Below are 12,808 nucleotides of genomic sequence, written 5' to 3'. Positions count from 1 at the left end.
AGGATGCTATAACACTCATAACAACGAAAAATACATTATTAATAAAATTATATTTGTATCTATAAAAAAAAATTAAAATATTGATTTTTGTTATGAAAATATATTTATTCTCTTCTCCTCAAAAAAATGCGTACAAATTTGTTTTGAAAAAAATAATCATATACTTGTATGAGAATAAATCATAAAGGTAAATCAAGTAATAAAAAGTCAAGCAGATTTAATTATATAAATGCCTTTATTAAAAAAAAAATATTTATTATACGATTGATATGCAATTTTTAAGATATATAAATATAATGTATAATTCACTTATAGTAAAATATATAAAAAGTGATCTTCTGTAAAGGTGGGTATCGTAGATGTAGTAGCTGGTTTTAGTTGTTGGACGACTTGTTATAACTGTGCAGCCATCCTCTTATTATATCTAAAAATATTACAACATAAAATTGATTTTTGGACAATCAAAATTAAGATATCTGTATATTTTCTGAATCACATTGCCATTAGTAACACAATAATTCTGAAAATGACGCTATTTTAAAGCCCAAAACAAACTATTTGTTTAATATTATAATTGTATTATTAAAAATAAAAACCGAGGAATTTTCTCTGCTATATAGAAAGTGTCAAGTATACACTGTCATTAAGTAACCACTGTAATGGGTGTTTCAAATTTTTGAATAATTAATAAAAGGATCTTAAATGAACAAATCGTTGTTACCTATACGAATTAATATCTAATGTCATCTAATTTTGAACTTTGATCACTCGTAAAAAATAAATATGCCTTCACGCTAAATCTTAAAGATTGAACAACTGGTAAGGTACTTACTTTAGGTTCTTCTTTTTTTGGGCGGGGTTCTATTAATGGTTTTCCCAACAGGTACAAGTACAGCGAGCCATTGGGCCATGTTCGTCGACCTTCGGGAACGTAAGGTAAGTTATCCTGTCCCATAGTTTTTGATAGGCCGTCGCACTGACTTTCATGCATCATCCCAACTCTTGGTGCGCTGATCGCCATTCTAATTATCTTCACTCCCTCCGAAGAAGCGTCATGCATATCGTAAACCTGTGGACCAAAACGTATAAAGAGAAAAAAAATCAATTAACAGTAAATTATATAACTAGTGCAAGTACACTGAAACGCCTCCCCCTCCCATTCCACAACCGTCGATGATATTCTGTTTTACGCCTATAAATTCAACTATAATATTAATGCTAATTACGTACGTGTTAAATTTTAGTTTAAAAAAAACGAAACAAGCTATCAATGATACTACTAAAATTTAAATGATTTTTTCATTCTATATTTTTTTTTTTAAAGGTTCTTGACTAGTTATGATTGGTATCCGTTAACAATTAAACGTTATGTTAAACATATCATATTATATTTATTCATTGTAAAAATACCCATGTATTGTTATTATTTGGATAATCTAACCATCAAATAACGTTTAGTTAATAATTTATATATTGGACATTGGTAAAACACGAGGAGGACCTCATTAATTTGACTGTATCTATATGTCTGTATACAATTTTAATTTGAGGGAGATGTATGAGCATATTTATCGTTTTCCGGTGGTATCTATTTCTAGTATTTTAGTATACTTATGCCTAGCCTATAGATCTATTGTTTGTTTATAATTATTTTTTATTTGCTGCAGAAGATACATTTTTTTTTTTTTGTATAATGATCTAAGTTACCAATAACAAATATTGTATCAACAATCATCCGTCTGAAAAGTCAAAACCTATATTGTATGTATTATAATGATCATCAATCGTGTGCTTCCCCTCTCCATAAATAAAATAATAAAATAGGTTGTTGTACGAATTTGTCTATTATAATAATATGTAATATTAAATAATACGTAAATATTGTATACTCACGGCACACCTGTAGAACAATGTCGATTTGACTTCAGTATTATTTTTCATGTATGGCCTACGTTCTAATAGCGTTAGATAATGCCAGCCTTGAATAAACTCGTCAGTACTGTGCGGAAAGTATTTTGTAATACATTCAAAAACGAAGTGGTCCATGGCTAATAGAGCATAACAACAGAACAAATACACGAGTATGATAAGTATATTTGTTTTTTATTTCTAAATTAAAATAATGTACCTAAAATGTAGGTTGATATTTAATTAATTATTGTCATATATGTTTTTATGTATTAAATATTATGTGAAAAATGCATAGTTCATACATTATTTATTACTGTTTAGTGTTTATATTGTATTTTTATCCCACCGCAATATTTAATAAATAAATAAAAATGTTATTAATTAATTGTCTTTAAATACATATAGTAGTTACTAGTTAGGTATAATATAATTAAATAAAATGCTATTCCCCAACTAGGAATATAAGTTTTAATTGCATTTTATTATATACAGAGCCAGCGGCAGATACAGGTTGGACGTTGCACAAAGGCTCCGTCAAAGGACAACATAAAAATGTTGAGAAATGGTCATTTTTATTTATTTATTTATAGATATGATTTTAAAATCTAAATAAATACCTATATAGTCGGACAGTCGGTATTAAAACTTAATTCATCTATTTCTTATTAATTTAAATATTTAATAAATAGTTTGTATTAATTTACTGACAATATAAATAATGTGCCCTTCCCCTTAACAAAATTATTGGATCCGCCGCTGAATAGATATCTGTTTCATATTACGGACAATATTGAACGTGTACCTAAAACACATAGGTAATATATAATACGTTTGGAAATGATAATTAAACTAACTCGGCACTGATAATGTGATATATGTAATTAACGAGTTTATTAAATATTTTACATTATAAATGTGCAGTAGTATTATCGTTAGCCCATATAGGTATTTAAATATGCATACAGTTATTAAGAGTTCCTACACTTACTGCACACCCAAAACCTATGTATGTTACTGTGAATGTCATCATATTCCAAAGTTAGTGTTGACATAATGATAAAATTTATATTGATTCACTAGTAAATGTCTACATTTTTTTTTTTTCATTTTTCAACATTCGCCAATTTAGGTGATTGTCGGCATTTATCAACTGTGGACATTCACAGTAATTAGTAACATATTCTACAAGAAATACACCTAGCTCAATACGCTGACCCGCACTAAACGTAACCTTTCACGTATTGTGATTTGTGACAATAATAATGATTTGTTATACGTACAAGTCAGGTCATCGCAATGTCCGTGTACACTGGTTTCCACGGGACGTTCAAGCCACAAATTCAACAGTGGAGTTTTGCTCAATACTGTATCTTTTTCTAAGTAAGCGCAACCGTACATTCGCGACCTTGTTTGTATCGTTGCCACCTCAAAGTACTCTCCTAGTCCAAGTGGAGGACATGATGGTTGCTGGGCATAACCTATGATTTCTAGATACAAAACATAAATAAAGCATTAAACTATATGCGTATTTTATTATTTTCATAGTTTTGTTTTTGTTTATTTCACATGCAAATATAGCTGTATTGAGGAGATAATGTCATCTCGCCAATATTATCACAATGGTCAGAGAATATGGTTGTAGTCAATAAATGTTTATAATGTTGGTGTAGGTATTTGAAAGCGATTATTTTAAGCAGGTGCATATTTTTCGAGGTTTATTATATATTATATTTAGAAGAAAAAACTATTAATGAGCAGCTTATTACGAACATAAAACATAAAATTTACGTTCAACATAATCAATTGTATGCTGTTAGCATTAATATTAACGTTAAAGTCGATTTATCTATTATCTAGATTCTAGAACATGGGTCTCCAATTAATATTTTTTTTGAAGGGCCACATTAGGAATCTAAAAACTTTTCGCAGGCCAACAAAATTCTAAGCACATGTTTACATAATTTAAAAACCAATAATATTTAACAAAAATAATAACACATATAATGCTGTCGTAATATTTGTTATTTATTCTTTGTCTGCGGGCCGGATAAAATATGTTTGCGGGCCGCCATTTGGTGACCCATGATCTAAAACATATCATACGCTTTTATTGATATTTTAATTTTTAAATAAATTATGGGTATGTACTTATGTAAAATATTACAACTTTAAAATACTCATAACAGTCTTCAATAAAAACCAATGAGATTTTGAGCCTATATAATAAAAAAATCACTTTAACAACTAATTTTAAATTAACTTATATTAGTAAATATTTATATACTTTTGTACAGTTTTTTTTTTATATTTTTAAACAATGATTCTATTAAAATTTTGGATGGATCGCTGGAGGCAGTTATATATAAATGAGCTTAATCAATATCAATAGGAATAATATATCTATATACTATACACTAATCATATCTGATACATAAATATATATAGACAAATAACTATGAAATATATGTTAATAAAAATTATAAGAATATAATTTACTAAATAGATTATGGTCATCAAGAATCAAGATTGTTGCAACGAGACATAATATATAGTTACTATGATACAGACGATATTCAGATATTCTGTACACTTTTTCGTATAAGTTATATAAAACGCGTATTTACCAGGTATTTAAATTCATAAAACAATATTTAAATATCTTAAACATAATAAACCTTAACTTAAAAATAATAATCACAAAATCCAATTAATATTTTCTATGTATATTATTCCATTATAATAATAATTATTAGTAGAATAAAATTGTAAAATACTAATTAAATAACTAATAATAATGAATTATAACGACCACAGAATGTAGACTAAGTTTAAAGCAAATTAAAATTTATTAAAAAAGATAAACCTATAATATTAAAAGAGAATATTTATAAAAATAAAATAATAATAAATCGAAATTATAAATGAGAACATATATAAAATAATATTTATAATAAATAAATGTATACTCATTACTCACTTTGTTTTGACTCGGCTGCCACCCAGGAGGATGTGATAAAAAGTAAAATGTAAAATGACTTCATCATTTGTTGAAAACGACCGCGATTAAATTTGTAACGGACGTGAAAGACGTTTAAAGATTACAGTTGGACACAAACCAAAGAGTGAACTAAAAATCTGACGGTAGCACACTGATTCTGAACCGCTCTCTACATGACCTTTATAAGCTATCACGGCGGCGGTCGTGCAGGTGGTGGTCTCTACCGACTACCCCCGATTGCGCGTCAGGAGCATCGTCGTATACATAATATACGAATGATAGTTCGAACAATGTAGGTACGTCACTGTATTCTTTTATTTATAAATATGTTTTGTGGCCAAAGATGGTTTCTTTATTTTTGAAAGGGTTCATAAACATTAGTCGTTGACAACATAAATATTAGATATATTAATAAATTAATTAAAATTAGGTAAAGTCAAAAAAATGTAAAAATGTACAATTTACAACTTTACAAATTTAAAGTACTATAAAAATAGAATAACTATATTTTAAAATTCATAGTAAAATATGTAAACTATTTTTGGTTTACATCTCACTATTGCATATAATACCGTTTATTAGTTATTATAGTAATTGTATTTATAAGATGAGTGAAATACGTTGAATTACAACTCTTATCATTGATTAAAAATAAATTTAAAAAAAAATCAGCATTAAAAAATTTAAATAACTCAAAATAAGTATAGTGCACAAATAAACAAAAAATATTTCTTACAATTTTTTCAGTTAAAATTGAAAAAACCATCTTTAATATCCAGAATGTTTTATATTTTGAACTAAGCTCTTTTAATAAAATATAATCAATGCAATCTGACCGCACGTGTAATAAATATTAATACAAATAAAAAGAAAAATCGTACGAAATCGGAATCCTATCAGTAATAATTTTCTAACTATCTATCTTCATTTTTCTAATTCTTATAATACTGATTATTTACATAGGCACCCAATTGAACGATTCTCTTGCTTATCTGAAACGACGTGTGTGGTCGGTCAAACTATATAATATTATACACACGGTGTATACGTGTATAGTATACCTATTTGACATATGTATAGAAGTAATGGTACTGCGACTAAGAATTTATCGACGAGGGACGAGGGCGCGAGCATAATATATATTGCATGTATACATCGTATTGTGTCCACTATAATAATATTATATAAACAATCAGTTTTCATATTGACATCAACTATACAGCTGTACTTGATACAAAATAATATAACAAAGGGTCAAAACCTAATGATATAAAATACAATATATTTTGTGTGTTCGGAAATTTTACCCACTTTCAAGGCCGTCGTTCGACAAGGGTGTTTACAAATATGGTGGTATACTATAGTATATTTCGTGCCGTTTCCTTTGTCCGCCGTGTAACCGAGCAAACCACGTTTTATTATAACATACATATCATACACCTAGCGTTATTGTTACTCATACTCCCTCAGCGCTCCGTGCTCGTAAAATGACCGCGAATATGTAGAAATTGTTTTCACAGGATCGTAATTAATTGTATTAGTTGTGTTTATTGTATTTAATTAGTAGGTTAGTATATGCTTACACATAGATAAATATTTTATACTGGACAGGTATAATCGATTGTGTGTGTGTGTGTGAGGGGGGTCTCCATGTTAACGTATAACGGCGGTCGTCATAATCGAACACATTTGATTCACAGTTAAATATGCCTTAGGAATCAAATGTGGCAAACCAAAAAAAAAGTTTTAATCATAATCCAAATTGTGATTTTGTAATTTTTTTTTGATATTGGAATAGAACTGATCTGTAGACCTAATCTCGAAAAATTTTTTTATGATTTTGTGATCTTGATTAAACATGATTAACTGCAGGTGTGCGATGCTAAACGATATAATTGTATTTAATATGTTATTAATATATATTAATGTGTGTGGTTTGAACGGTTTGATTTAGGGAAAATATGTGGGATTAAGAGGACCCCCCGCGTGTGTTGTTTCTATCTTACTAACGTACATCATAAAAAATGTTCGTTCAGCAGAATACATTTTATGATGTTAGCTTTAATATTAGAGTGCATTTACCTATTATCAAATTTAAAGGTAAGAATATTATTATCTAGAAAATGACATATGGTTTTATTGATATTATAATTTTCTAGATAATATTCTTGCCTTCAAATTTGATAATAGGGAAATTTACTCTAATATTACAGCTAACATCACGAAATGTGTTTTGCTGAACGGAAATTTGTTATGATATACGTTAGTAAGACAGAGTCAACACACGCGGGTATGGCGTCCTTTTAGAAGATGCCAGTGTAGTATTTGTTATCTCTCTCTAATCCACGCGAAACATCGCAAATTTTACGTTCACAAAAATAACTATAATCATATTAATTTCTCAAATTAGAGTAAAATGATCTATTATACAATTTAAAGTTAAGAACATTATCCAGGGCATCTCATAAGCGTTTTATTATATTTTTATTTTAAAGCGAGTTATGAGTTTTTTATGATGTATAAACAATTTACAATTTTAAAATACTCGCAACTCGCTTTAATATAAAAATATAATAAAACACTTATGAGACTATAACCTTGATATGGGCAGCAGTTAATACAATGTTTAACATGGGTTGTTTAGCGGAGCGTCGCGTTTTCGAATTTTCTAAGGGTGTCCGCCGCCGCCGCCGACATCTATACACCTGCCGACACCGTACGATATACACACATATAATATACATATATACAAAAAAGTACCATGAAAATATCTACGACTAACAGCCCTCGACGAACGAATATAACATTCCACAAAACACCGTTCGAGTTGATTGTTTTGTATTACGCGAGTTGCCTGCACTGCAGCAATCGTACCATATATTATAATAAATGTATAAGCCCAATGACTCCCCCCCCCCGAGTGTGTTTGTAAAGATAAAAGGTACAGGGATTATGATAGGTGTTGGTGTATTGTGCGCGTAAAATTACACGACGTGTGCTGAACATTTTAAGAATAAAAACAGCTCTACTTGCACCACAAAAAATATTTAATTTAATATATATTTGAGTAGAAAATTCAGTCAAACTTCGCAAACCCAGTTGGTTCGGATTTTTTTTAATCGTTTAAAGACCCCCGACTAGCTCGATTACTTAATTACTTTGCGGCGATGACTTGAGACGTTCGGACATATTTTCAATAGTGACTTAAAATTGCAGGATATACAATAACAGTAGGGAGGCGATATAATATAATATTTTTATCGTCATCATGACGTGTGCGTACGTGTATTTTATTGCAAACATATTATGTGTCGAGTGTCGCATAAGAAACAGTACATATTATTTAAATTTATATAGATTATTATAAGTAGGTGTCAGCCGTCAGGTGAGTTGCATCCGGCCAAAAAAGCTTCGAAGAGGGACATGTCAAAGTGTGTGTAAGCTTGGCAGGCACGGTGCCAAGGGGGCGGCATGGTGGGGCTTTAGCCCCCCCAGAAAACAGTTCAGTCCCCTCACCAGTACCCTACTGAAAAATATGTACGATATAATAAAGTCATAGAACATTATCATTAAATTGAATTTATTATAAATTGTAATAATAGAATAAATGAAGTTTGAACAAATAAAATCTTTGGTCTTTTACTATTGATTCCTATACTATTATTGTCTAATAACGAAAAAATTTAATACAATTTCAAAAAATTTGAAAAAAACTTAGCCCATATAACAAAAATATTTGCCCCACTTTGCCCCACTCCCTTGGAAAAAAATTCTAGTGCCGTGCGGTCAATCGACCCAAGGGCCAGGAGTAATTATATTATTATTATTATATTAATTTATAATAAATGTATATAATTAATTTTTATTATTAAAATCATCAAAATTAACTATAAAATAAACTAAAAAATGTATTTTATATGCTCAAAAATGTATGGAACACGAACATTATTGTGATACTTACAGACAATATAGACAATCATTTATTATTAAATTAATATTAGCTGATATTTTAATAAAATAATTTCTAATTATATAAAAACGGAATTGGTTTTTTTCTTTATTTAAATAGTCAATTGATTTTATAAAGGACGCAATGCTGAAAATATTATTCTATTATTTAAAATAGCCGATGTATAGATATAATATAATATAATGCTAGTACATAAGTATTATTAAATATTCTATTCTCACAGTTACACTATTTACATTAAAATAATCTTATAAGAAAAGGAAGCACCCTTTACAAATAAACTATTTATTTTTACATTGTCATATTTAAATCAAATAGTCTTACTGAATATTAAATTATATATAACATTAAAAATATCATCAGTGAATATGTGAATAACAAATGTACAAAGTATCAAGATAAAAAAAAATTTACATCAATGTAATATTTACATTAAAACAATATTTAACTATACTAATATCTGTAAAAATTGTTTTCAATTAATATATAAGTGACGATTTGACCTTCGAAAAATAGCATAAAATGCCCCTCCAAACAGATCATCGACCATGGATCGGTATACATTAATTATTGACTCACACAGACTTATCATATTCGATAAGCCATATTTAGCCTATAAGCTCAAATCGTCAGTGTCAATAATTGTTATAACACAAAAAAGTTTTCATTTATTACGAATATACAATTTCCATTCTTATATATTCCTGATAGAGCAATAATTATTCCTAAATTAGGAATAATAATTCCTCTCTTGTCGCGTTATAGAAATTTACGAACCCCTCAATAATAATTCCTCCTGCAGGAGTAGGTAATATAAATAATATATTAACTATACTTATATGTTAACTTACTATCCTCTCACTGTTACCTAGTTTTATTTTTATTACAAATATTGTAATACATACAGTGAAACTTCCAATTAACGATCACCGAAGGGACAATAAATAATGACTGCTATTGGTGACAATACATGCCATAACACTTGATAGGATCACGGAAAACTATCGTTACATAAAGGTGAACGTTAAAGGAAGTTTCACTGTAATATCTATGGATGCTAGTGGTCACGACTATTATAGTAGGTAAGAAGAACAGAACGCAATGTCAAATGAAATTTTGAGTGAAAAAATCGCACTATATTTGTAATTGATGGATATAAATTTCGTTTCCATAAAAATTTAAAAAATAATATTGATCGATATTACTGTACTAAAAATACTTGTATAGCATATATTATTTATTTAAATAAAAACATTAGAAATGCTATGAAACGGTTAGAAGAAAACCAAATTGACATAATTGAATTTATACAAATACTATCATCTAAGTTTTTACCAGTGCCATAATACCAACGACTTTTACTAAATTATACTAAAATTTTTAACTTCAATAAATAACATACCTATACGTTTTTACCAGTGCCAACATTTTTTAATAAAAACTTAACTGTTTAATAACAGATTTTAATATCAAAAAAACATTTTTAACCTTTAGAAACATCATATACGTTTTAATCAGTGCCAACATTAAAAAAAAACCTAACATCATTTTTCACCTACCTGCATAAAAATGTGAAGGAAAATTAAGCTTTTTTAATTTTAATTTACGTATTTCAGTTGATTTAATTTTAAATTTCGTGCCGAAATTCAGAAGAAATTTTTACCGCGGAACGCAACTATAGTAGCCACCAAAAGTATGCAGTCTTGTGAAAATCCAATAGTATATGGGTGGCGGAGTCCGGTAGACCTTGTAAAAACTAATAATTATTAACATATGATCCTGGTAATATATTATGAAGCGAGAGTCATTATAATGTTGGGACTGTATGTCTCTAAGATCAACTTGTGCCCATGAGTTGAAAGTTGACTCTAAAATTGGTTTGGATTCTAATCCTATTCTTGGGTGTATTGCGTTTTTCTGGCATTGAATACGTTATTTTAAGAAAATCATAACTGTTTCGTGTGTTATATTGCAATATTTATTTTTCAGTTCAATCTTCGTACGATTTCGTCCTCCACGGCTTATAGCAGAATGTGTTTCGTGAAGAATATATCAAACAATTCGTCGATTTTTACGCAGTACAATACAACATTTGTTTTGTTAACTGGTCCAATAAGGCATTTTTTTTTTATTTTTTATTTAAATATCTTATTTATATACTACAAAATATTCTTTCATTGTTTTACTTACATCAACAACTTTTAAACACGTTTTTGATTTTTTAACTTGTTCAATAACATCATTATATTCACTGAACCGTTGTTCATAAGAATATTTTTCATTTTTGCGTTGAAAGTTGTATAAACGGTCTGTATGTCAATAGTCATTTCAAATAAATATAGTGCATACTACATATGACGACAGTTGTACACATACTAAGGTAATTATTTATATAATTTTTCGTTAGGCATGTTATTTTCAAATGTAACCTCCACCGATATTATAATAAATGTAGGTATCTACGCCTTATCAGCTAGATATCTGTGCCCAATAAAGTTTTATTGGTTTACCCATTACCCAATTAGTACTACAATAAGTTTAGCGATTACTTTATAATAATCGCTCGTTGGGCATTATTTTATAATCAAAATTTACCATTTCATACGGTTATTAATGTTATTCACTAAAAAAGTACAGATAATTCCCACATTTGTTGCTAAATAACGTTAATAACCGTCGAATAACGTTATTTTCCGATATAACATATCATTTACCGTATTATATATATTCAATAATGCTATAAATACGATCACTATATTGATCTATTCTATTAAAATTATCATATAATCATATTGTTTACTAAAAATTAAATTAAATTAAATAAAAACCGTTTATTATACAACGCACTGAATGTAAAGATTCGTTAGAGTACAGGCATTTATGTCACGAGTCAAATAATCATTTGACCTTTTAAACATTTTCAAATTAACCGTTTTTTTTGTTAATGCATTGTTTATTTTTATGTGTCGAAAAAAATGTGTACTTATATTCAATAATATAAAAATAAAATCACAAACGTCTATGTTTTGATGTAGACTTTGAATCGCAGTTTATTTTAAATAAATAGAACACGAGAAAAACACAGAAATACAGCTATATCATAAAAACCAGTTAATGTGAATCCTCTGATGTGCTATAAGATTATTAGAATGACTGAAGGATTTACCGCAAATGTAGCACAAGTATGGTTTTTCTCTTGTATGCCAATGGAAAATATGTGCTTTCAGACTATTGTTATGAGCGAATAATTTTTCACACGAGTCACATTTGTATGGCTTTTCTCCCGTGTGAATTCGGCGGTGGACCGTTAGACTACTGTTATGAGTGAACGTTTTTTCGCAAACTTTGCACTTGTATGGCTTCTCCCCAGTGTGAATTCGGCGGTGAACCGTTAGACTACTACTTTGAGCGAACAATTTTTCACAAACTTCGCACTGGTATGGCTTCTCTCCCGTGTGAACTCGGCGGTGGACCGTCAGACTACTGCTATGAATGAATGATTTTTCGCAAACTTTGCACTGGTATGGCTTTTCTCCTGTATGAATTCGGTGGTGGACCGTCAGACTACTATTTTGAACGTACGATTTGTTGCAAATTTTACACAAGTATGGCTTTTCTCCCTTGTGATTTTGTCTATGGATTTTCAACTCACTATTATTGGTGAACCTCTTACCACAAACGTTGCACAGATACGTGTTCTTGTCTATATGTGTCCACAGATGTGCCATTATATTGTAGATTTAAGTGAACTTTTGTCATAAACAGCATACAGGTATAGTCTCTTACGTACTTGTCAATTCGCTACATGTGAAATTATTTATTTTAATTGTTTGTTTCGTGATATATAATAGTATACCGATTAATAGTCAAAAACTTGTACTTCATTCATTTATGTTATGAAATAACAATTTGTGTTAGTTACTATACCA

General features: G+C 29.0%; 2 protein-coding genes across 2 annotated transcripts; both read right to left on the bottom strand.

Annotated features, from left to right (window-relative positions):
• Window positions 1-347: 347 nt before the first annotated feature.
• LOC113560179 lies at window positions 348-4,974 on the bottom strand. Its single transcript, XM_026965935.1, has 5 exons — window positions 4,889-4,974; window positions 3,192-3,398; window positions 1,894-2,048; window positions 833-1,069; window positions 348-424 (listed from the first exon to the last, which is right to left on the bottom strand). The coding sequence occupies exons 1-5, from the start codon at window positions 4,953-4,955 to the stop codon at window positions 419-421; spliced, it is 672 nt and encodes a 223-aa protein (XP_026821736.1). The 5' UTR covers window positions 4,956-4,974; the 3' UTR covers window positions 348-418.
• A 7,003-nt stretch (window positions 4,975-11,977) lies between these two features.
• Window positions 11,978-12,607, bottom strand: LOC113560106 (gastrula zinc finger protein XlCGF71.1-like). The gene has a single exon (XM_026965880.1). It carries the CDS (start codon window positions 12,605-12,607, stop codon window positions 11,978-11,980), a length of 630 nt encoding a protein of 209 aa, XP_026821681.1.
• Between the last annotated feature and the right edge of the window lie 201 nt (window positions 12,608-12,808).

Source organism: Rhopalosiphum maidis, chromosome 3, assembly GCF_003676215.2.
Source record: "Rhopalosiphum maidis isolate BTI-1 chromosome 3, ASM367621v3, whole genome shotgun sequence".
Taxonomy (NCBI): Eukaryota; Metazoa; Arthropoda; class Insecta; order Hemiptera; family Aphididae; genus Rhopalosiphum; species Rhopalosiphum maidis.
Note: the sequence above shows the minus strand (reverse complement) of the source record. Positions and strands in the feature narration are given on the sequence as shown.

Excerpts from the sequence above, each read along its gene's own strand:
- LOC113560106 (XM_026965880.1), bottom strand. The coding sequence starts at position 12,607 with ATGGCACATCTGTGGACACATATAGACAAGAACACGTATCTGTGCAAC.
- LOC113560179 (XM_026965935.1), bottom strand. The coding sequence starts at position 4,955 with ATGATGAAGTCATTTTACATTTTACTTTTTATCACATCCTCCTGGGTG. Across the intron at positions 3,399-4,888 it reads GGCAGCCGAGTCAAAACAAA|AAATCATAGGTTATGCCCAG; the intron begins GTGAGTAATGAG and ends TTTTGTATCTAG. Across the intron at positions 1,070-1,893 it reads CATTGTTCTACAGGTGTGCC|GTTTACGATATGCATGACGC; the intron begins GTGAGTATACAA and ends TTTGGTCCACAG.